The sequence below is a fragment of the Pseudochaenichthys georgianus genome, chromosome 21, assembly GCF_902827115.2.
Source record: "Pseudochaenichthys georgianus chromosome 21, fPseGeo1.2, whole genome shotgun sequence".
Taxonomy (NCBI): domain Eukaryota; kingdom Metazoa; phylum Chordata; class Actinopteri; order Perciformes; family Channichthyidae; genus Pseudochaenichthys; species Pseudochaenichthys georgianus.
The window spans coordinates 31,599,108-31,623,837 of NC_047523.1; the positions used below are offsets into that span (position 1 = coordinate 31,599,108).

General features: G+C 40.1%; 2 protein-coding genes across 4 annotated transcripts; both read left to right on the forward strand.

Moving 5' to 3' along the window:
• Positions 1 to 69: 69 nt before the first annotated feature.
• On the forward strand, positions 70 to 8,944 carry katnal1 (katanin p60 subunit A-like 1). 3 transcript variants are annotated; one of them, XM_034109280.1, is made up of 11 exons: positions 70 to 179; positions 1,669 to 1,842; positions 1,960 to 2,120; positions 2,891 to 3,050; positions 3,764 to 3,891; positions 3,993 to 4,098; positions 5,878 to 6,036; positions 6,126 to 6,252; positions 6,593 to 6,727; positions 6,826 to 6,952; positions 7,671 to 8,944. In XM_034109280.1, the coding sequence occupies exons 2-11, from the start codon at positions 1,681 to 1,683 to the stop codon at positions 7,867 to 7,869; spliced, it is 1,464 nt and encodes a 487-aa protein (XP_033965171.1). In that variant the 5' UTR covers positions 70 to 179; positions 1,669 to 1,680; the 3' UTR covers positions 7,870 to 8,944. The 3 variants fall into 3 exon arrangements, with proteins under 3 accessions (XP_033965171.1, XP_033965169.1, XP_033965170.1); XM_034109278.2 differs by having other exon boundaries at positions 77 to 205; XM_034109279.2 differs by having other exon boundaries at positions 78 to 196.
• Positions 8,945 to 11,674: 2,730 nt separating this feature from the next.
• On the forward strand, positions 11,675 to 23,383 carry tspan7 (tetraspanin 7). Its single transcript, XM_034110238.1, has 8 exons — positions 11,675 to 11,842; positions 18,890 to 19,078; positions 19,351 to 19,425; positions 19,517 to 19,612; positions 20,109 to 20,264; positions 20,478 to 20,561; positions 21,189 to 21,274; positions 21,762 to 23,383. Exons 1-7 carry the CDS (start codon positions 11,777 to 11,779, stop codon positions 21,255 to 21,257), a joined length of 735 nt encoding a protein of 244 aa, XP_033966129.1. The 5' UTR covers positions 11,675 to 11,776; the 3' UTR covers positions 21,258 to 21,274; positions 21,762 to 23,383.
• Positions 23,384 to 24,730: the final 1,347 nt, after the last annotated feature.

Genomic DNA, 24,730 nt, shown 5'->3' on the forward strand with positions numbered 1-24,730 from the left:
CTCTATTTAAGGTTATTGAGCGTGATCAGTGATTACTTGGTAGGGTTGTCATATTAACCAGCTTTTCGAGAGGTCCATGAGTGCAACCTACAAATCGAGCCGCCTGTATTCTTCCCGTCTCTCCATGGTAACACTTTCCTCAACACTGGTCCTTTGACTCAAAGAAACTACACAAACAGGTGATTTTTTCATGCCGGTAAGAGACGTATGTTCATGCTTAATATGCATTCAAATAAGATACTTTAGGTTTGTGTTGTCTACATGCATATTTAACCGATACTGTGAGGATTAAGTAGCATTTGCCCCATTTACTGCAACACGATTCGGTTTGTTTGTTTGTCTGTGTGGCCTAGCAGCAAGCTAACCGAAGCTAACGTCGGCATTGTGACAGGGTGTAGACAGGAAAATAGGCTGATGTGAATTAAGCCTTAATTTAAACGTAATGTGAACTGTCTCCGATTAAAATATTGACATCAGCTAATGTTAGCTTAACTCACATGCTTTGCCGGGTATATGCTAGCATTGTTGTTATATCTGATGGGCATCTGACCTGCACCCTCCTGTACATAAGTAGGATTTATATTGAGGACACCGAGTTCGTTGATAAAATGTGGTTTTGACCTACTTTAAAACGTTGTTACTAGCCACCATTAGCAGTAGTGGAAGAAGTACTCAGATCCTGTATAAGTAATAATACCACATTGTAGAAATACTACAAGTAAAAGTCACACATTCAAAATGTTGCCCAACTAAAAGTGCATAAGTATTAGCGTCAAAATATCCTTAAGGAGCAAAAAGTACTCATTATGCAGAATGGCTAATTCCAAAATGGTATATATTATATTGTTGATTATGTTTGATGAAGCTGATTAAAGTAACGAAGCTGGTTCCAGAACTAAAGTACCTACCATATCAAGAACGACTGCAAAGTCTTAAAATCCCGAGTATGTATTATGGAAGGGCGAGGGGAGATATGATCGAAGTTTTCAAATATCTCCACTGTTAGATCTATAAAACATCATGCCCACTACAACGGGATTATAACACTAGGACTCGTGGACACTGCCTCAAATTGAAGGAACAGTACTCAAGACTGGCTATCCGCCGCAACTTTTTCAGCCTGAGTGTGGTTGACTTTTGGAATGATCTGCCAGAAAGCGTTGTCACATCCAAGACGGTCTCAAATCCCGCCTCGACCACTACTGGTCAAACATCACCTTCACTTTGGACTGTGACTGTTGCCAGCACCCATAGTAAATAAAGAATCAGTGATCTACTCAATTATTTATGAGCGACTAAAAGGCCTTAGACCTATTACAGCCGTATCCTATTGATTGATTGATTGAAAGTGGAGACAATCTAATTACTTATATATTAACGGTAGATTGTGAATTCATTCCATCTATTTAAGTCTTTTTATGTGTTGATTGTATTTTATACCGTCAATGCAAAGTAACTAAAGCGTTAAATAAATGTAGTAGAGTGAATGTAACAAATGTACCTTTGAACTGTAGTAGAGTAAAGTATAAGTCTCTCAACATTGTACTTAAGTCTGGTACTTAAGTCGAATGTGCTTAGTTACTGTTCACCACTGACCATTAGCTATTATTAATTTCTCAGTTCTGAAACAAAGTATGATGCTAGCTACTTTTTCCCCTCCCTATATAGCTGTTATTCAGCATGAATTTGGCAGATATATGTGACAATGCCAAGAAGGGCCGTGAGTATGCTTTGCTGGGGAACTACGACTCCTCCATTGTGTACTACCAGGGCGTCATTCAACAGATCCACAAACACTGTCAGTCCCTCAGAGACCCTGCACTCAAAGCCAAATGGCTACAGGTGAGTGTCTTTAACCCCCTGAACATATCATCATTACACCTGGTAATAAACTATCATTACAGATATTCTGTGATGCAATGCTTAATACAATACTCTTCTTCTTCTGTCTCTGAGCAGGTCAGGCAGGAACTGCATGAGGAGTTCGAGCAGGTGAAAGACATCATGGGGACACTTGAAGGCTTTAGGTCAGAGAAGCCAGCTGACGTCCTCGCCCCTCAATCCGGGGAGAGACCTGAGGATCCAGCAGTGTGGCCCCCTCCCACCCCTGTAGAACACAGGTGTGTGTGTGTGTGTGTGTGTGTGTGTGTGTGTGTGTGTGTGTGTGTGTGTGTGTGTGTGTGTGTGTGTGTGTGTGTGTGTGTGTGTGTGTGTGTGTGTGTGTGTGTGTGTGTGTGTGTGTGTGTGTGTGTGTGTGTGTGTGTGTGTGTGTGTGTGTGTGTGTGTGTGTGTGTGTGTGTGTGTGTGTGTGTGTGTGTGTGTGTGTGTGTGTGTGTGTGTGTGACATCTATTACATAAAGCCTTTGTGTGCTTCATGTGGAGTCGATCACTACAATACGAGATTTCATGGTGCTTTTCTAAATCGCTTTTGAATTTAGCACTGGGAACAAGATTGCAGTGTGTGCCTGTGTGCCTGGCTTTGGTTCTTTTTTTTAGCCACCTGCTCTGGCTCGGATCTAGCTCACTTCTTTACCTCCTGGCAGAATTGATTGTAATTGATAATGCCAAAAATGTCAGGAGAACAAAATGCCACTATAAGGAAGTGCTTTGAAGTACAAAGAGACATATTTTGCATAATCTGTTTCAGGTCTACCATCACTGTGTGACTCATGTTTTTACCTTATGGTCATTCAATTGGACACAGCAAGCTCTACCTCAACATAGAACTAGCAAAGCTGGTTAAAAGTCAATATCCATATGTGGCAACATTTGAAAACTATGTTAATACCACTACGGTATTTCCTTATTGAAAATGATCTTTGATGTTTCAGCCTGCATGTGCGTCCTACTATTACTTATGTATTGTTTCTTCATGTGTGTGTGCCTGTAGGAATCCCGTTGCAGTGAAGCGCCCCAATAGTGCAGCGAAGCAGCATAGAAAGGAGTCCCCTGGCCTGCAGCATCGAGGGGCCGGGCCTGGGGGCCGCAACCCTAAAGCAGAGCGCCCAGGAGCCAGAGAACCCCGGGGCGCAAAGGCAAAAGACGATAAGGTCAGACATCAGAGGTCGACTAGTATTTCAGTCGCACTTTTTTTAGCTGTGTGGCTGGTCCTGCGACTTATACTCCGAAGGGACTTATATATTGTATTTTGTCTGACTGCGTTCAAACTACGGCCAAGAGATGGCACTGTATACAATCGTGACAACTGAAAACTGCTGTACCACCGAAGTCATGGCAACCGGGAGGATGCTTAACTTAACTTTCCAGGATGTTGTGGGATGGATTGACACAGCATGGGCTTCAGTCCGACACTATCCTGTTGGGATTCAGAAAGGCCTGTCTAATTGGAGCTGATTCTGATGTTGAATCTGACGACAGCCCGGAGCAGTACATGCTGCTTCATGGACACCTCTGTGTCGCTGTTAATCACTTCCACCGGAGTTGGCGGAAGTGATTAACAGCGACACAGAGGATGAAGACTTCAGTGAATAAATGCGACTTATACACCGAAGCGACTTATATATGTTTTTTTTTCTCTTACGGACACACTTGATTTGATAAGAGCGACTTATACACAGGTGCGACTTATAGTCCGGAGAATACGGTAGATGTATCAAAGTTTCAAAATATCTAAACTACTGGCTACTTTCCAAAAGAGGGAAATATATATTTTTGATCTTGGATTGAACTGTCTAGAAATTAGAAATGAGTAAATCTGTCCTAAACTAAAACTAAACCATTTTTCCTCCTTTTTCTTCATCAGGGGAAGAGAGGGGTTGGAGAAGCACCAGGAGATGTAGAGCATAAGAGGTTTGATGGCACGGGATATGACAGCGACCTGGTGGACTCACTGGAGAGAGACATTGTGTCCCGTAACCCAAACGTACACTGGTATGTGGAAAACACAGATTCTTTCATACTCGTTCATACATTTTACTGTCAGGGAAAATAGTATTTTTTACTGATGACTGATTTCTCTGGATGAACTGTAGGGAAGACATCGCTGACCTGGAAGATGCTAAGAAGCTGCTGAGAGAGGCGGTGGTGCTGCCCATGTGGATGCCTGACTTCTTTAAGGGAATACGTCGCCCCTGGAAGGTACACACACACGCTCTAACAAATGTGCCTGCTTAGTAATCTGGGGCTGTTTACTTACTAAAAATAACCAATCAGTAAGAAGCTCATGTATTTTTTATTTAACAGTGTGAAGTCGGCCCTAATGCCTGGTTGGCACTGCATGACTTTAGCGCTGAATTTTCTCTCGCTGAGAATTTTTGGAGCTCCCAAAAACGCCCCAGATCAGAGGCTCATCGACTGCTCTGTGCAACTGCATTGTTGTAACAGAAAATACAAAAATAGGACTGAATCTTTGACGAAGATGAGTCAATTAAAGCATAACTAGCTTGTACATTATGATGAGTGATGATTACATCTGTTTTACTTTGATGTGTCTAAGGAAAAGGTTGGCTTTATTACACATACTGGTCATAAAATATAATTCCAGTGGTAATTCCAAGTGAACATTTAATAAATCACAGTTGTTCCCTTGTCTAATCTAGTAATGTAAATGGATGTAGTCTTTTACAAGCAATGCACTCAATGTGTAAATATTGAAAAATATCCTGTGGCTTAGGGCTGCTCAATTAATCGTATTTTAATCGTATTTTAATCGCGATTGCGATTATGGCTTTCAACGATTACGAAAACAACGTAATCGAAATAAAACGATTATTTTTTTATTATTATTATTACTTTTTTAAATCATTTTTTTATTTTTGGTTTTTCAGTTGAATTATACTTAAAGTTCAGGGTAATCAACTGTTAAAAACATACTGTTAAAAAAAAAATTCTCCAATAAATGGATGTTTTCAAAGTCAATGAATAATCGCATTTAATAATGAAATTATTGCAACAAACAATTATTGACCCAAATAATCGAGATTATGATTTTTGCCATAATCGAGCAGACCTACTGTGGCTGCTCGAACATCAATCTCTCCCCGTTTTTTAATAGCTCAGCTACAACAACAGTAAATAATGAATGGCCTACACTTTCTCAGATATATCTTAATTCTATATTATAACAAACTTATATGGTGCAACCTGTTTTAAAAAGATATAGTATAACACCCACACTTGGTTTGAACCTAGCTGCATTTGGCAAAAAAATATGCTAAGTTTAATTATGAATGCTTACATCCGTTTGCATCACTAACATATTTTAATAATTATGATAGTGATGCAAACGCTCAGTCATGCTGCTCTACATGAGTCTGTTTTATTTTTTATTTCTGTACTTCTGTTAAACTTCATCATGTGAAGCCTCTTCTCCTTCAGGCCCGCAACGTGAAACACGAGGCATAATCGCTTTGTACGGCAGCACAGCGCCTTCATTTTGTCTGATGTATGCTTAATAGAGCTCTTTACTAATGAGTGGCTTCCTCTGCATGGTTCGCCTCTGCTCATCTCAGATCACTTTTGGTACCAGGTCCTTTTCTCTGGATTGCTTTCTATTGCCGATAGTACAGTGTGGGCGTGATTCTCAGCTGATCGTCGTAGCAACACAGCATGAAACTGTTGGGGAATGCAATTAATGTTCAAATAAAAACCCTTGAGGGAAAAAGTCCTGCAGGGATGATGGCACTCATTAGCCTGTGTGGATTCTGAGGCAGCAGGGAGTGCAATTACATAAAAGATGCTATGAATTGTGCCACAGGTCCTTTTGTGGTTTATGTAATCTCCATAGCAACAACAGAGACATTCGTGATGCACAAATGTCAGACATCTGAGGGTGGCAGTGATGGTCCTAACTTTTACAGAAAACGTTTGTATCTGTCTACATGATTTTATATTTTACGTTTGAATGTTTTGTTTTAGGGTGTGTTAATGGTCGGGCCTCCCGGGACAGGGAAGACGATGTTAGCCAAAGCTGTGGCCACAGAATGTGGGACTACTTTCTTCAATGTGTCCTCCTCCACACTCACCTCAAAATACAGGGGCGAGTCAGAAAAACTTGTGCGTCTTCTGTTTGAAATGGTAAGTCTATATACACTGTGTAAATGGTTTGTTTAGCAGAAACCTAACGACCACAGTGAGGAAAAAATCATACTATTTTATTTTCTTAGGCCCGTTTTTATGCACCAACAACCATCTTTATAGATGAGATTGACTCAATCTGTGGCAGAAGAGGAACCTCTGATGAACATGAAGCCAGTCGCAGGGTCAAATCAGAAGTCCTGGTTCAGATGGATGGTGAGTGGAATAGAAAGGGAGAAAGTGAAGCTATAAATAGGTTTATAATGGCTTTCTTTCAAGAAAATAAATACTTTTTAACAAAATTGAAATGCAAAAAATTGCGAAATTATTCTGCGGTCCAGGTCAAACTTAAAAAAAGTTTTTAAAAAGGCTTACATTTTACAGTGAAGAGCTTTCGCAATTAGCACATTTTAATCTAAAAAAGAACAGAATAGTGCTTGATATTAAACTAAAAACAAATTCAGTAATGCATCCGAGATCTTTAAAGATCGTTTGACATGAATGGGACAGTAATTAGCATTTTGAAGTTTGATTCTGATGTTTTTCTGGCGACCAGGCGTGGGTGGAGCTATGGATAACGATGACCCCTCGAAAATGGTGATGGTCCTCGCCGCCACCAACTTCCCCTGGGACATCGACGAGGCGCTGCGACGGCGCCTAGAGAAGCGGATCTACATCTCTCTGCCCACAGGTGACCTCTGCTCCCACAGACTGACCTCAGAACTGTAGTAGCATTATCAAGGCTACAAACAACCATCCTAATATCCTATTAATGTTGTTTTTGTGTAGCTGTGGGTCGTGTTGAGCTTCTAAAGATCAACCTGAGGGAGGTGGATGTGACTGATGACGTGGATCTGGACCTCATTGCTGAAAAGATTGAGGGCTACTCTGGAGCGGACATCACCAACGTCTGCAGGTGTGTGTTGCAGATTTTATTCATATGGTGGTGTGTTCTTTATAGTAAGACCGTTTTTCTTAAATGATACTTTTATGTGTCGCCTTGCTCCGCCTGGATTTTTTTCCAATTCAAAGCCCTATGATTTCTCATAGTTACTTTAGTTGAACACGTCTCTTGAACACCTGTCCTTGGGTCCTTTCTACCGAAGCTATGCTCGGAATGACAGGCATTTTATGTTGCTGAAGTCTTTTCTGCTCATCTCAGGCTAGCGATGTTTTGTTGCTTGTTGCTAAGTGATCAAGGCCTCGTCTCCATCCTTTTTAAGTGAGCATCAACAGTATAAAATATACATTTACATAAAAAGAGAAAGGCAAAAGCACAAAGTTAAGCTTTTTTTCAACAAAGATACCCCACCTCAACCAGGGGGAAAAAACAATCAAGCTGAATCAAAGCACACATAAAGGAGGAAGAAAAGGAAAATAAACAAATAAGTTATGATGAAAAATCGGGTAAGATCGGGTTCAGATATCTGACCTGTTGTGCATAATATCAAGAGAAGGAAAGGGATCCACATTTTATCCAGGTTCTATTAAAAAGCTGTAAGAGAGAACCTACGTTTTTCCAGCTTTACATTTTGAGTACAACTCTTCAAGAGGGACGTTTATTTTAGATAGCATACTTATAAAACAAAAAGTGTTACTTTTGTTTGAACACCCGGCTCCTGTCTTTTGCTCAGGGATGCGTCCATGATGGCAATGCGTCGTCGAATCCAAGGCCTGACCCCGGAGGAGATCCGAGCTCTGTCCAAAGACGAGCTGCAGATGCCCGTGACCATGGAGGACTTCACCCTCACTCTCAAGAAGATCTCAAAGTCTGTCTCTGCTGCCGACCTGGAGAAATACGTTACCTGGATGTCTGAGTTTGGGTCAGTATAGAGAACGGTAGCGCGTAGACACAGATCAACCAGAACCTCAAAATGAAGAAAGCATTGAAGACGAGGCACTACTGTATGGGAACCAGGAGGCCCATGAGGGATGAAGATTATACAGAGGGCTCAGTTTACTTCAGAAGACTGGTGCCTTTGAGAGAACATGAGGAGAGCTTTCGGTGGCTTCATTCCTGCCTTTCCACATACTCTCCCCTCATTGTAGTAATGACAAAACTGTCTGTACAGAGACTATCAATCGCCCAGCTGCTGACTAACTGAAGTGACCTGAGCAAGAAAGGGGAAACTTTTAATGTAAAAAAAGTAGCTTAATTCACACGGGACCAGGGAACGGTACTTACATGTTCGGCCTTGTGCAAGAACCTACATCAAATCCTCTCTAAATCAACAGACAAACTTTGCTCGTAAATGCATGTTTCAACCTGACGACTGAAAACTTTTTACACTTATGTGAGCGTGTGTGTCATTCCAATAATCAACATAGTTTAAATGTCTGAATGAGTTCTGACCTGTTCTGCTCGATTTGATTGGCAATATTTATTGAAAAAACACAACATACTAAACCCAAGTTTAGAAGTTGTAGTAGTGATACAGAATCTACCTACAGGTACGAATAAATAACCTGAACCTGATATCATCCTGTAATAATTAGACAATCTTACAACAAATTAAACAACAGAGGGTGTTTGCTAGGAAAGCGACCTAAACAAAATTGAAAAATGGTTAGGTTGCCATGCCAACAAATTCCCATAAACCTTCAGAAGCCATTGACAGGCCATGATGTGGTTGATTATCATTTAGATGTTACCATTATAATTTGGACTTTCTGGCAAATGCAACACGTTTTCTTGAATCACATTTTAGTTGCCACATCTGGTTGTACCTGCAATGCTTGCACGAGGCCTTTTTTATTTTTTTTAGGAACAGTAGCACTTTTAATGTACTTCCTTCAGGGGCCCATGTACTTACTACTGACTGAACACACTTGAAGAACCACAAAGTCTTTGTTGTAAAGTGACTGTTTATGTGTTTTTGTTTTAATTTTAATAAAAAAAATAAACTTGCCTTGCCTTTAATATTTGTTTAAAATTGTAGTTCTGTTGACAAATGCAGTCAAGCTTAAAGAAGATGGCGGCTTGACTCCTGGATTGTTCATTAAATCTCGCCTAAAAACACAGCTACTGAATGGTTCCTGTTTTTGAATGTGTTGACTTTCAAACTAAGAATTAACTCAGATAACTTTAACTCAGATAACTTTAACTCAGCACGAGCAAGACATCTGATTACACATGGAAACATTGTGACAGGGTTAAAAGCTTAGGAGAAACCTATAAATAAAGGAATTGGGACTATTTTGTCAAACTATTACAATATCGTTGACACATTAAACCCATGACGAGAGCTAAGACATAAATGCTTGCACAATAATAGATTTTACAGTATGATCTGTATTTCCACCATTGGAGTATTTTAGAGATTTGCTTGTTTGTTTTAGCAGAAACACCGTTTACCCTTTACTTTTCCTCATTAATGTCATTGATAAGATCTGGTGAGATGCTCTCTTCCCTATTTTACTTTCGTTTTTTGTTCCTTGCGTAGCACTCAAACACTCCTACATTTCTTTTCTAGGTCAGCAGAGGTGCATCTGACATTTGAAATGTCTTCGCCTGTCTATTTCTTTTTCAAATGTGGGACAGATTGTAGACAGAACTCTTCTATGATCAAATTGTTAACCCCTCTTGGCTGATTGTTATTTGTTAAATCTAAAACAGATATAACTGCAGGCTTTATTGGCAAGTGCTCTTTGTTTCCAATTGCTTTGCAACAAATGCACTCCCTTGAATTATAAGGCGGTTATAAATGATTGGTGACCGAAAAAGAATAATAAAAAAAAACATTTTATCCAAGGAAGGAACCAAAAAAGTATTTTACAAAATATTTGTGGCACAGTTCCATAATCGTGTTGTCCTTATATTTGCTGGTGTCCTCTGTTTGCTAATGAAGGAGTTGTAGGATGTGACGACTCACTTCTTAATCGTTTTTAGACTTTTCCTCATTCAGGGCAGCATTACACAACATAAAAAGCCAGAATGTATCTCTGTTGAGGAACCTCAAAATGTTTCTCCAAACGGCTTTAGAGGGGTGTTGATTCAGCTTAATTTAGGAGACTGTTTTTGTGACTGTTGAACTGTATTGCATTATACAGGGAGGCTGTTATCCTCTACAATATGATGGCTTTGGTCATTCAACTAATAGGGTGGGGATACATTTCACAGAGTTCCTCTCACCATGTTTTCTAGTTCTCCAGACATCATTTTATTTTTGGGTGTGCATGGTAAATACAATCTCCATGGCAAGGGACCCCCCCCCCCCCCCCCCCCCCCCCCCCCCAGTCTCTGGAAGACCACAAGATGGTGGACAAGGACCCTAAATGGGAAAGAGGTGCAGTGCTGGATTGTTGGTTTTAGTGATTTCTATAGATGATGGATATGTTTTTAACATGTAACCCTTGGGCCTAAGAGACCAAGATAGGTCAGGTAAGGATTAATAAGAATTGAGGTAAAATTGATTCATTATTCTAATGGGAATTCCCAACTTAATGTTGCACTTAAGGTGGCCAAGTTTAAAGTATACAAAGGTGAGCATTTCTTTCTGCTTTTATGTTGTGATGAATTCAATCTGTATGTACTGTGGTCACTTTATTATGTGGAGACCTGCATACTGAAAGATACATTCTTAGTAATACAAGTTTTTGTTTGTAAAACATGATGCAATCAACCAAATAAAGGAAGGGGAACAAGATGCCCAACACTAGTCTTAATGTTAGTGAGTCATCAATATAGTCTTGAGTTTATACATTTCTAATAAGCCATCAGCAAAATGGTGTTAGTTTGTCAGTTAAATGTTTCATGACATTATTAAATGTCCTTAATAAAATATGCTTATAATAATCAATTGATCCATTCATGTGGAATAATAGTGGAAGAACTAACTACACTATTTACCTCTAACAAGTAATAGTGGTGAAAGTAGCATGAAATACCCAACTAAAGTACAAATTACTCCGGATACTTAAGTAAATGTACTTAGTAACTTTCCACCAATGCTACTCTCACACATAAGAGGTGGAAGAAGTACTCAGATCTTGTTCTTGTATCAGAGTGAAGGAATACTCTGCATTCAAAATGTTATGCCAGTAAAAGTATGTGTATATAACGTATGCATCAAAATGTACAAAAAGTAAAAGTACTCATTGTGCAGATTGACCCATTTCAGAAATATATATATCATATGTTTTGTATATAATTATTGATGCATTATGTGTTTATCACAGATGGTAAAGGTGCAGCTAGATTGAATTACTTAGTATAATTGTTTATATTTCCCATTATTTTTCAAAATCTGCAAAAAACTTAAGGTATTTAATAAATGTAGTGGAGTAAAATAGCACAATCTACCTCTGAATTGTAGTGGGATAGAAGTACAAAGTAGCAAAACATTGACATACTCAAGTAAAGTATTCAAGCTCCTCAAATTGTACTTAAGTGCAGTACTTGAGTAAATGTACTTAGTTACTTTACACCACTGCACATAATACATTGGCAAACCCTTATGAAGCGTTAAGAATACATTTATAGGACATATTATAATTTCCTTGCCATAATCGATGGTATCATTAAATATGTCTCCCTTGAAAAAGAGATCAATGATCTCAATGGGACCTACCTGGTTAAATAAAGGATTGAAATGAAAATACGCCATAAATCTCCTTCACTGTGCTGCTGCTGCGCGTGTCCGTGACGCTGTGTCTGCATCAGCGCACGGTTGCAGCGCGACACTTCAGAGACGGTTTTCCTCCGTTATTTTCTCACAGTGGGTCTACCGTACGCGCCACAATGGAGACTAAACCGGTCATCACCTGCCTTAAAACCCTCCTCGTCGTTTACTCCTTCGTGTTTTGGGTACGTAGCCTTTTCCTTTTTCTATAATATCCCACCGTTAAGTGTTTAGTTTTTTTGTGCGTGATGAAGGGGTGGACAGTGGCAGCATCATCGACGGATTCATGCCGTGGTGTGAATGTAGCGCTAAATGGAAACCCCTTAATCTTAATGTAGCGTCTAAAATATGGGTTTTATCGGTTTTTTATGATGTAACTTGTGTTTATACCATACACAGTCTATGGTTTATACATGTTGTGGCTGCGGTCGGTGCAGCATATAGCACACATAGCATCATGGTTGTTGTCTTTAGCGCGGAAGAGGATGTTAACATCAACGCAACGATTTAACACTGTGTGATGAGACCGACGCTATGGGCCTTGTCTGTTTGATAAGGCCCCTTCAAAGACAATTTTCTCACGCACATTATTGGGGTCGTTGCTATAGATTCTTAAATGGACCTTGCACCCTAAACATATATTCTACCAGACAATGTGTTATTCCTATCCTATAGGAGCACTAATAAAAGGCTCAAACGTGCCTTGATTGTGCATAAAACACACACACTTGATGGAAGAAGCAGCCAATCATATCCTTTACCTAAGAAACAGTATCAATACCACAGTGTAAAAATACTCTATTACAAAGTCTTTTAAAATGTTATTGAAGTAATAAGTATGCTACACAATTTGCCTATCAATAGCTAAATGTAGCTAAGTACTTATTTTGCAGAAAGCCCCCCTGTGAGTTCATATTCTTGTGATGACGATTGTTAAGATGTAAGCAGCATTTTCATGTTTTTGCTAATAACATATATTTGGATATTTGAATGCATAATCTTGAATTTCCCCAAAGGTCCATCTCATCTCATCTCATAATGGTCATGGATTTATAAGTAGACATTTAATAACCTAAATCTACAAAGAAATTAGTTACAGTCCAGGCAAAACGGCATTTTAACCATGGAATGTAATTTAAATACAATAGTAAATGCATTTAATACAGGACAAATATTTTTAATTTAAATGCTCAGGTAATGTTGAGATTATTACCATTTCTTTGTTTGTTGGCCCTAAACATTTAGGCTGTACTTTGTGGTCTTCTTTTACAATACAACATTGTACTAATGGTAACTTAGAGTTATTTTCAATTATCCATTAATCTACCACAATATTGTTTGGTTTAAGATTAGAAAATAAGTGTTAAATAACATCAATAAATGTGTGTATTTTGTCCAGTTAAATAAAATGTGAGATAAGGACATAAGGTCAAAAGAAAACAAGAAAAAAAAATGCCCACAATGTAGAAGCTGGGTTCATAATTGCCATTGCTTGATGAAGGACTGAACTAATGGCCAGTTTTCCAATGTTTTGTCCACATAAGAAATAATTGGTACTTGCCAGCTCCCAATAATTGTATTTTTCGACGAACAAACATCAATGTGAACAAAAGCCAAGGAACCTTTTTTCGGGATCTTGCAAATCCGAGTGGACTCCCTCTCATTATCCTTTGTATGCTGTCTTTGTCCTGCACCTGTACCCAGCTGGGGTTGGACATGTGTACTGTCCACCTTCTTTGTGTGATATTTTGTCCACCTCATTTACATACTGAACAAAAAACACCAGACTCGCCATACAATATCATGCAAAACATGGCACCACAAAAGCTTCTGGAGGATTTTTCACCAAGGCTTAAGCTGCAAAGCCTTGCTCTCATTTGAAATTGATGCAAATTCTGTATTCACAATGCTGAGCGAGCAGCATATAGCAACACTAGTTTGAAGAATAGATTCTGCTCCTGTTTTCCCTTTTAATTAAGGCTCTTTGTTATTGAGTGTCCTCGGGATTGAAGCCAGAAAATCACTCCAGAAAGCATTTCTCAAAACCGATAAAGTTGCTTCCCATTTTGGGATAAATTACTTTGAGGATTAACTTGAGAAGAGAAATAGTATTTTCTTATTCTCTGTTTGGTATTGAGTAGTTTGGATAAGCCTGTGTTTACATTTCAAATACCTGCAGAGTCTTTACGGATGATAAAGCATCCGTGCAAGCACTATGTATCTTACACAACATACGACCACAATACTCAGTGACTAACTCACAAGCAGCTTGATTAACTTAGTCATTTTTTGACCATAATTCTGTGTTAAGGCTGATTTGTGATATAGCTGCCAGGCACAGCGAAGGGATCATCTAATGAGAACACGTGGAAGAGATTTATCTGGCCCTAATGCGTTTAGGACTTGAAGAGTACTTTCTTTACTTTCCGAAACTGACCCCTAACAGTGCGAAAGAAAATCAATGTGGAAACGCTGAAGCCTTTTCATTTCTGTCTTCACAAATACTTAAACCATTTTGAACACAGAAATAAAAATGCTGAAAGGAAGAGCTATGCTGTTATGTATCTCCCTGCAATGCAGACATATGTCTTTGTCACTGATATTAACTTTTATATTTAGTCAGGATTGGAGTGTCTCTTTGCGCTCCATTACATCTACAACATCAGGTTTCAGATGTCTAAAGAGCAGAAGTGTCCATAGCTTAGTGGCCGTCTGCACCCCCGACGGTTGCAGCAATGGAGAGGTCCAGTGGGGGGAGAATGCCTTCAATGTCCGGCCTCGGTTTCGCTGTCACCAGCTTGTCTTGACGACTAATGCCTCAGTTAGAGTATCTACATTGTCATACTTTGCACACAGGACAGTTAAATGCAGAGCAGGTGGTAGAGTGCCGTGTCCTCGCCAGCATATTTTGTCATCGCACCTTCTGTTGCTTTATTAGGGCCTGCGGGGGACAAGGAGGAGGAAGGGGGGGTGACCTGTTTAAAACTGTGCTGTAACCAGGGTGGCCGGCCTGGCATTGAATTTCAAACAAAACATGCAGGGCGGTGAGGAGGAGGAGGAGGAGGAGGAGGAGGAGGAGGAGGAGGAGGAGGAGGAGGAGGAGGAGGAGGAGGAGGAGGAGGAGGAGGAGGAGGAGGAGGAGGAGGAGGAGGAGGAGAAAGGAGGTCTGAGGCTGTTTAGGATTCAGCAGCACACATGAGGTCTTGATGACTTGTTGGTTGCACTTATTTCCCCGATGGCTTCAAATTGAACACTTTAGCAATGACAAGACGATCCTTTATTTGTATGCTTACGGGATGAGGCATTTTGATGCTCATGATGTAGGCCATAAACTGTTAGTACATCGTCATCTGGAGGACTGTTCCCTGAAATGACAGTCTGCTCTGGCTGCCAAGATCGCTGTTGGTAGACACTGTAGAAGACATTACCGACCAATCAAATCATCAGCATGCAGACGTGAAGTTCTGCTGGAAAGTAGCCCGCAAATAAAAGGGTCCTTTCATGAGAGCTGCAATGATTAGTCAATGAATCAGTAAGGACATTCACAGGAACATTTATTGACAGCTATTTTGATTATAAATTGATCATTTTCTTAGCAAATAAGCCAAACATTTGCTCATTCAAGCTCCTCAAATGTGAGAATGATTTGTTGCTTTTCTTTGTCATACATGATAGTCATTTCGGATACAAAAGTAGTTGGATACAAAAATATGTCACCATGGGTTATCAACAATAGGTCAGATGATACATGTATAATATATTGCTCATTGTGAAGTTCCCACAGATAATTATCACCCACCTCTACAGTTGCTCTTATCCCTATAGTGTTTTATTTCAGAGTTTTGGTTTTATAACCTTTTGTTCAGCCTACTGTGAGCAGAGATGGGGTCGTTACTAAAAAAAAGTAATATATTACACTACTTCGTTACTCTCTACATAAAGTAACTCGTTACTTTACTCGTTACTTTACTCGCAGCGCCGGCCCGCCCCTCCCTGCAGGCAGATCACGCAGACTGCTAAAGTTTCAAATGTTCTGTTTAGTTCAGTTTCCATTGTCGCATAAGACTGATCCAGATCCTGAATGTTTTCCTATCTGACCATGGCTGTCCTCTGTCTCCTGCTATCTGTATATTTTGCGCAGTCTATCTCTGCTCACGCTGTTGCATCGGCGTGTTCTCCTGCGTGTTGGCCATGTGTTGCACTGGAACCAGACACCGCAAAGACTTCAGCCGAGCACGTACGAACTGCGCATGCGTGAGTGGCAATAACTCTCCTTACCAGCAGGCGGCGGTAGTGTGTATTCGTCATTCAAAACAGGCAACAACCGGAAAACAGAGAAGAAGAACAGACTACGTGATATAAACACACAACAAATAGCTGTGCGTTAGCTTCACGTTAGCATGTGTTCTTTGCAGGTGTTTGTTGAGGTTTCATTATGACTGATTTTAGTAAGTAACGAAATAACGCGTGTCGGGGCAATGTTAGTAACTGTAGTGTGATTACTGAATTATAAAAGTAGCGCGTTACACTACTCCGTTACTGACAAAAGTAATATTATTACAGTAACGCGTTACACCCAACTCTGACTGTGGACAGATTAGGGTGGTGACTAACTGGAGAACCACAAAATATTATTGTTTTATTTTTATTTGAGACTCAAACAGAGCTAAAAGAGAGTGAATATTGGACTTCATTCACTGGATGTCCAGAAGCATGGCAGTGCTTAACCATGTCTGCTGGATTTGTTAATAGTGAACAGATTAGCTTTATCAACTTTGTATGGTAATTAAAAGTCATTCTTGTTTTTACAGCTCCCCCGAAGTGCCCATAACAAATGATATATAACTTAAAAACAAATTAAATGTGTGATTTATTGTCAGTTAACCTGTAAAACCTTTAGAGAACACTTATGTTCTATCTTGTTTACATAATATATATAATATAGCTGAAGCGGGCATTTTAAACAAGTAGACAGAGCCTCACTCAAAAAACTAAAATGAGCTTTACTCTGCCGCAGAAATAAAAGTAATATAAGCCCAGAGAAAGCGTCAGCTACAGTTAGAGGGAAGTTAGGGAACAACAGGATGGGATCCAGATAAAGAGATTAGAACAGACGACTCCTGAGACCATTCCAGATAGAAAGTCTACTGGCTCTCCGTTCTCACTGTGTGGTTCAGCTCATCGCGATGTTCCACTGAGGATTTATCTAACTGCCCACAGCTCGTCAATAACACACATTTGTACAGGTTTTGATGATGTAATAGATACAGCTACATGTTCAAGTTATAAATAAAGACAGAATAACATAAGGAATATTGTGGGAAACCAACAACAATTGCCTATGATCAGTTAACCACTTGGGTCTATTAGTAATTATTAAGAGGGTTTGACGGAATATTCATGTTTTTCAACTGTTGGTGGTTTAAGAAAAGCAATTCGATTTGCATTTTTTGACAGTTTTTTGTCAATCTGTAGACCAAACGAGTGGTCGATAATGCCAATAATTGTTAGTTGCAGCCTTAAACCAGTGCGATTTCAAGATATAGTTTAGCCTAGGGCTGCTCAATTAATCGTATTTTAATCGCAATTACAATTATGGCTTGCAACGATTACGAAAACAACGTAATCTAAATATATTATTTTTTATTATTACTTTTTCTTTGGTTTTTTAGTTGAGTTATACTTAAAGTTCAGGGTAATCAGCTGCTAAAAACATACAGTTCAAACATTTTTTCTCCAATAAATGTATGTTTTCAAAGTAAATGGATAATCGTTTTTTAATAATCGTGATATCAATTATTGACCCAAATAATCGAGATTATGATTTTTGCCATAATCGAGCAGCCCTAGTTTAGCCTATGCCTAAGAGTTGCCAATGTGTGTGTTTACTCTCTCTGTAATAATTTCACCCTCGGATGAAACTTGTTGCTTGTGTGTCAAAGTTGATTTGTGTTGATGTTTGCGTGACACACAATAAGCTCAGCCTTTGCTCACAGTGACCTTTAGTAGTCATTCTCAAACCACTCTCACTGTGGTAAGTTTTGAAATAACTCCTTATACCCGTGTTTAAACTGCGACCACTTATAGAACAACACAGCGGTGAAAGGACAGACTGGTAATTTGTCTAGGTGGAAAACTTTTGCCCGATCATAATGTACACACCCTAGAAACAGGGCAAAGTGTAATATTGTTCACACATTAACCAGCGGAGACTTGTTAAAGCTACAGTTAGAGCAGCCAAGTGTATGCATAGATATGTTTTATATTATATACAAATCATGACTTTAAGCCTCGGAACATTCTTCCCTCGTAGCTAAGAGGTAACATTTACCCAAAGAGCATAACTGATGGAGCCACTGCTGTTTCATATTGGCTCATTTTCTGCTGAGAGCTAAAAGCATTATTCTCGTCAGTGTTGGAGGTTTTCGGGTGCACAGAGACATTTTAATAATAATAATAATACATTTTATTTTTAGGCGCCTTTCATGACACCCAAGGACACCGTACAATTTGTTAAAAAAATAAAGAAAACGCTAATAGGCAACAGAACATGATAAAAACACAAACAGGAAATCATGGAGGAGACAGTCGAGTGGACACAAATGAAACATATAATGGGGAGCACTACAGTGAGTAGGCATTTTGTACCGCCTGCTCCCTCTTTAGTCAGAGGGCCTGGCAGCAGGACAGCGAACAGCCTCCTCGTCCTCTTGGAAAGGAGGGAGGTCAGCGTGATGAGTTGGCCCTCGCGCCCAGTCAGATCATCAGCAGCCGTTCCACACCCTGCTCTCTTCCCAATAAGACATACCCAGCTGAGACACACAGCGCTTCAGCTGCCTCGTACAACACCCTCTTTTATCCGCAGCCTTCATTTGAAATGCTAAGATAGGCGCAACAGGAGGAAGCGTCTCGCCTCGGATCAAAGAGCCCCTTTGATATGTCCCTTTTCTTTTTTTTTCTTTCTGTGTGTGTGCAGGCATATTCATAAAGAAGGTGATTGGCAGATACATTTGTGTCTGCCGTCTCCTCCTCCTAACTCTAATTGCTCTGTTTTTTTTGTTACACCTTGATCATCTTCCTCCTCCTCCCCCTCCCCCCTTTGCCACGGCTGCTAAAACCCAGCCTTTTGTAATCTCTAACCGAAATGCACAGATGAAGGCCTGCTTCCTGCTTTCATTCTGTTTCCTGTGCTCTCTCTTTCCACATCCATCTCTCCAACCGTCGGCCTCCAGATAACAGGAGCCATCCTGCTGGCAGTGGGAGTATGGGGGAAGTTGATGCTGGGCCCGTACATCTCTCTGATAGCCGACAACTCCACCAACGCCCCGTACGTCCTCATCGGCACCGGCACCGTCATCGTCGTTTTTGGCCTGTTCGGATGCTTCGCCACCTGCAGAGGAAGCCCATGGATGCTGAAGCTGGTGAGAGGAAGGGTGGGGTGTGATATTTCAAGAAGAGATGCTGGTTAATTAGCCTCAGGTCACATGATAAAGGCAGTAATGGTTGACCTCTATCCTGTGGAGAGGGATCAGAAAGTCAATATGCTGCAGGGCACTTTGTTCGGTTAATGGTGGTCAAGTGAGTGCGTTACTGTTAATGTGAGAGTGTGCAGGGATAGGCAAATGATACACTAAGGCAGAGGGTTTTCATGCCAACTATGCAAATCTCCCTCATCCTCCCTTTCTCTCTGCAGTATGCCATGTTCCTGTCCCTCGTCTTCCTCGCTGAGTTGGTGGCCGGGATTTCTGGATTTGTTTTTCGCCATGAGGTCAGCATGCAACAGACCATGTAACAACAAGTCTAACACTAAGGCTGTATGAAGCGCTCTTATGACATGTGATATTGTTTGCGTGCTGCAGATAAAGGGAACCTTCCACAGGACATACACTGACGCCGTGCTGAACTACAACGCTGAGGATGAGGCGAGCCGTGCTGTTGATAACTTGCAGCACAGGGTAAGTCACCGTGAACGTCACCACCGATCATCGAGGAGAAACAGCTTAGACATGCATCAGCTGCCGACCAAAACACATCCCTGAATCTTACAAGTTTGTAATTTAAGGATAACACCTGCAACTCTATCTTTGTCTTGTTGTGTCTGTACTATAGAGCTCTATTGTTTTTCAGGGGGAGAAAAGTATAATCTAATCTATAAAATAAATCACTAAATGTCGGACTATTAATAAAGTTCCCAAATAAATGCCCATTATTATTTACTCATTTTTACTAGAGCTTGCTAAAAATCTAAAGTGCTCAGCTCCTGTAGGAAAGTATATCCTTTTTTTCTATTATGACAGACGAGTGAAGTCGGAAACAATTCAGAGACAGACTGACAAGTGATTTGTTTTGGTCTGCACTTGGAATATTTTGACAGTAAGAAAAATATAGAGCCTTTTAATTTTAGTCCCTGCGTTTGATTTCAATGCTCTCTTATTTGCTGTGTATTTATAGCTGCGTTGCTGTGGTGTGTATAACTACACCAGTTGGTTTGGCAGTGTGTATTACCCCTCCAACGGCATTCCTGCCAGCTGCTGCTTCAACGCCTCCGACTGCAACCCGGATGAACTCCGCAACACAACTCTGGCTCCCAGCAAGGTCTACCGCCAGGTCAGTATTCCATGTATTCTCTGCTAGCTACTTTATGAATCCCAGCAGTCAGAAGGTGGCTGCATTTATCTGACAGGCCCTCATTCACCTTTCCAACCCCCCCTCTTCCACACACTAACAACTGGCTCAGATTGTATCCCAGATATCCATGTTTCCTCTAATTTGCACACGTCCCTTCACCCTCTGCAAACTAACATGCCGCCTGTCTTTCAGGGCTGCTACGAGCTGGTCACTTCATTCATGGAAACCAACATGGCCATTATCGCAGGGGTGACGTTCGGGATTGCCTTCTCACAGGTAACGGTTTCAATAAAACGCTGCTTTTGCATGTGATGATGTGCAAATAACGTCACGTGTGGTGTTTTGGCAAGCATAAATAATCATTATAATTCTATTTGAATTAGTATTGCTCAGAAGATGAGCAGACACATCTTATATTCCCTTTGACGACTGCCAGCTTTGCCTTGACAGGAAATTCTGAATTGTTTTAGCGCAAACAAAGAGAGCATTTTCAATAGACCTTTTTTACGGAAGATATTTTGACATGTGCGAAAGCACAGGTGTAGGTAATAAAATGAATGATGGTTGAAATTGTTCAGCTGCTTCAGCTGCAGGATCCTGGTCATTAATGTTATTTGTAACACCTGTGTTTTTACTTTTATGACAAATCAAAATCGCTTGTGTGAAAAATGACATGAAACAAATTCCTGTCTACATTTCTGTGTTTTTATCAATGATTTGTTTTGAAAAAATGCACAGGCTCTTATACTTCTTCTAGTTTGTCCTAATATGTGTAACAATGGTGGATGGAGGAAGGAGAATGGTAGCACCATTGTTCTTGCAATAAAACTCAGATGTCAAAGATAAAAAGAATGAAAGACTGAACATAAAGTAAACAAAAATCCTTCTCTGTGTGTGTTTCAGCTGATTGGCATGTTGCTGGCCTGCTGTCTGTCCAGGATCATCACAGCCAATCAGTATGAGATGGTTTAGCTGATGTGACGCCACAGGTGAGAACCATTTACATCCAGTATACACATACACAGTTAACGCTGCTGTGATCAATATATATATATATGTTTCAGTCTCACTGCTCTCACTAGCTTTAGCAGCCATGCCCCCTCCCTGTATGCTTCCTGTCCGGCTCCAAACAGCAGATTAACAAAGATAGCACTGGTGAATATAGTGGAGCATTTAGCCGCTAAAGAGCAGGATATCGGGAGTTGCAGGGACCAAATCATAAACCAAATAAAAGTTAGTATTTGACTTTTATCATGTGCCCAGAAATACAACTCTCAAATAAATACAAATACTGATTTCTGTGTGCTGCAAGTGTAAACAGGCAAATGTTGCCGATGTTTTCCCCATTAACCACTTTGTAAGATGATGGCAGCCAGGTGAAGTGTGTTTTTGCTGCCCTCAAGTGGCCATAGAATCATGACGGCTGGTTTAACAACAGATATACAAGTACCTTACTTTTCGTTGTTGTCTTTTCAGGGAGATGAAGAGACAAAGAGCCTTGACACGTGACGAGAGTTAATTCCCGAAACACTATCACACGTCCGGATTGGAATTTGCCTCCCTCCGTCTCTCTCTGCCTGTGATCTTAATCTAGTATCTTAATGTATCTTACTGTAAAGCACCATTCCTCAACTCACTGTTGTTGCATCAAAGCGTTCTTTACCACACATCCCACCGCTGCTTGATGTAGAAGTTGCTCATTAGCACATATCTAGGATCAGTACATCCAAGCAGGTACATTCGAGTCTCAGATCGGCGTTTTGGGTTAAAGTGATTTTATTCTCATTTGACGGCAGCATGCTCCACCGACCGTCTTCGGAGAACCACTGCACATCTTTGTACAGAATGACATTACTAAAGCTTGAAAGTAATACTTTAATAGATATGTTTAGTTTTGCATTTGACTTTGCTATTGCTCTCCATTGTATATTCCTATAGCTGTGACATGTTGTGATCTGATCATGTGTACGGAGGAGGGTATTTTAGGTTTATATGGAAGATTAGGAAACTGACAAATGAGAGGAAAGGAAGAATTGTATAAACGTGATTTTAACTGTAAGACGAGGCACATTGATCAATTAAGGCTTTAATGTCAAACTCACACAGTAACTTAGAGTATTGCTTAACTTTGCCCTCCTTTACTGCTCCTACATACACTTATGATACTTAATGTAATAACCAATTAACCAATTTGTTTTTGGGGCTTTAAGGAATGTATTTGTCGAATGACACCAAAAAGTGATGTGACACTATCTCTGACGCTAAACGGTGATAACTTTTTAGGGAAAACACTTCTGTCTTCTTTAAGGCATGTGTCGTGTTGCACCCAGATACAAATGTACAGATACTGTGAAAAAGAAAGAAGAGAATTTGAGCGATAAATCCTGCCAACTTTTACAACTGAACATGTGATCCAACAAGCACTCAATTTAAAGCATACTGACTCCTTATTAGTGTGTCAGTACTTATATTTCCCAGTTCATGTAAAAGTAACTGACTACATATCAAATTGTCAAGATGTTTGCCTTAAAGAGCAACTTACCACGCAATGAAAATCTTGTTTTTTTGCGACCTCCAATGATTACATTTCCCCCCTTGTTGCCGTGACAAGGATGTTAGGCTGAAACAAAACACAGATTTTCGATGTTGGCGACCTTTTCAACCAAATCAGTACAACAGATTTCCAGCCTGTTAGGGTCATATCAGATCTTATCCATTAGTTTCTCCCAGTGGAATATAATAACCAGCTGTGTGTTACAGTGAGAGAAGTCGACATTAGAGACTTGCAGGACTACAACAGTGCTCATCTAGTTTTTACAGTATTCTATGTAGTGCATAGACATGCCATCATCACCACCACCTGTAGATATGTATTGGAAATGTACTTTATATAATGTAATGTTTCTCATTCTAATATGCTAATCTGTATCAATGTTGTGTCACAGTTTTGATTCCGCACTTTGTGCTGTTAATCTGTATTTGTTTAATAGGAAACTCGCACTGGAAAAATAATCGTGGCCAATGTTTTGTTGAGAGTAACGTGCAACATGTAGGTGTTTCAATTTAGCTGTATATTTATTATAGTTTGGTTGGCATTACGTTTACAGTTTCACCAAGTGGTTTTCTATCTCTCTTTCAGTGTGTGTGTGTGTGTGTGTGTGTGTGTGTGTGTGTGTGTGTGTGTGTGTGTGTGTGTGTGTGTGTGTGTGTGTGTGTGTGTGTGTGTGTGTGTGTGTGTGTGTGTGTGTGTGTGTGTGTGTGTGTGTGTGTGTGTGTGTGTGTGTGTGTGTGTGTGTGTGTGTGTGTGTGTGTGTGTGTGTGTGTGTGTGTGTGTGTGTGTGTGTGTGTGTGTGTGTGTCTGTGTGTGTGTGTGTGTATCTGTGTGTGTGTATCTGATTTTTGTTTCATTACTTAACAGTCTCCTTAACCTTGACTGTGTGATTTCCTCGTGTGTATGAGTGTGAGAGAGAGATTGTCTATTTTTGTGGATCCTGTTGTATTTAACTTTGGTCAGTATTTTGTTGTGGCTTTTCAATCCTTATTGCTTTTAAAGCTGTACATTTATTTAGTGAATGTATGTTTTCCAACACTATGAATTAACACTTCCTTTTTCCCTTCCCCATACTGATATTTTCCTGTAAATACTTAATTGTAATACCATCCTGCTTACACATGGGGTCACCAGACGCTCAAAAAGAATTGCACCATGCTGTCTACAATTGACTAAGTCACCATCAGTGGTCTTATTATCAATAAATATACAGAATAACAACTGTGTTAACGTTGATTTATTTTTCTACTATCAAGACAGCTTTGTACATGTCATATGATATACTTTGTTAATCCCCGTGGGGAAATTGTTTCTCTGCATTTGACCCATATAGTGTTAGGAGCAGTGTGCTGCCATTTTGAACGGCGCCCGGGGAGCAGTGTAGGGAACGCTGCCTTGCTCAGGGACACCTCGGTAGCACTTGGTCTTTCGGGGACTTGAACTGGTGACCTTCCAGTTACCAAACCAAGTCCCTATCGACTTCGCCACCATCCCCCCATGCAGTGTTAAACAGCTATTGTATTACATGTCTTTACCAAAGTTATACTATAGGACACTTCAAATGTTTTCAGGAATCTGTGAGCTGATTTATTTGTCATGTTATGAAACAACAATATATATTTTACTGAATTTATTAGCTGTCGTTTTTCCTTTTGACAATAATAAAGGGTATAATGTGAGCTATTTCCAAATTATATATTTAGCTGCAGGTTTAGTGTCAAAAGAGGTCGGGTCAAAGGTTAAGTCATGTCCAGAGTGTGTGGATAAATATACAGGATGTGTGGGTGGGTGGGTGCTCTAATCAATTTGAGTAGGACTTTAGAAACATTGGATTTAAAGATCAAGAAATAGACCACTAGGTTTGTCAATGAGCTGCCCGGTAACAGAGCACCAG

What these genes read in the sequence shown, in the direction of transcription:
- katnal1 (XM_034109278.2), top strand. An exon ending in AGTCCTGGTTCAGATGGATG is followed by an intron (nt 6,253 to 6,592) that starts GTGAGTGGAATA and finishes TCTGGCGACCAG; the next exon opens with GCGTGGGTGGAGCTATGGAT. An exon ending in CTACATCTCTCTGCCCACAG is followed by an intron (nt 6,728 to 6,825) that starts GTGACCTCTGCT and finishes GTTTTTGTGTAG; the next exon opens with CTGTGGGTCGTGTTGAGCTT.
- tspan7 (XM_034110238.1), top strand. Translation starts at nt 11,777, where the DNA reads ATGGAGACTAAACCGGTCATCACCTGCCTTAAAACCCTCCTCGTCGTT. An exon ending in TTTACTCCTTCGTGTTTTGG is followed by an intron (nt 11,843 to 18,889) that starts GTACGTAGCCTT and finishes GTCGGCCTCCAG; the next exon opens with ATAACAGGAGCCATCCTGCT. An exon ending in TCGGGATTGCCTTCTCACAG is followed by an intron (nt 20,562 to 21,188) that starts GTAACGGTTTCA and finishes TGTGTGTTTCAG; the next exon opens with CTGATTGGCATGTTGCTGGC.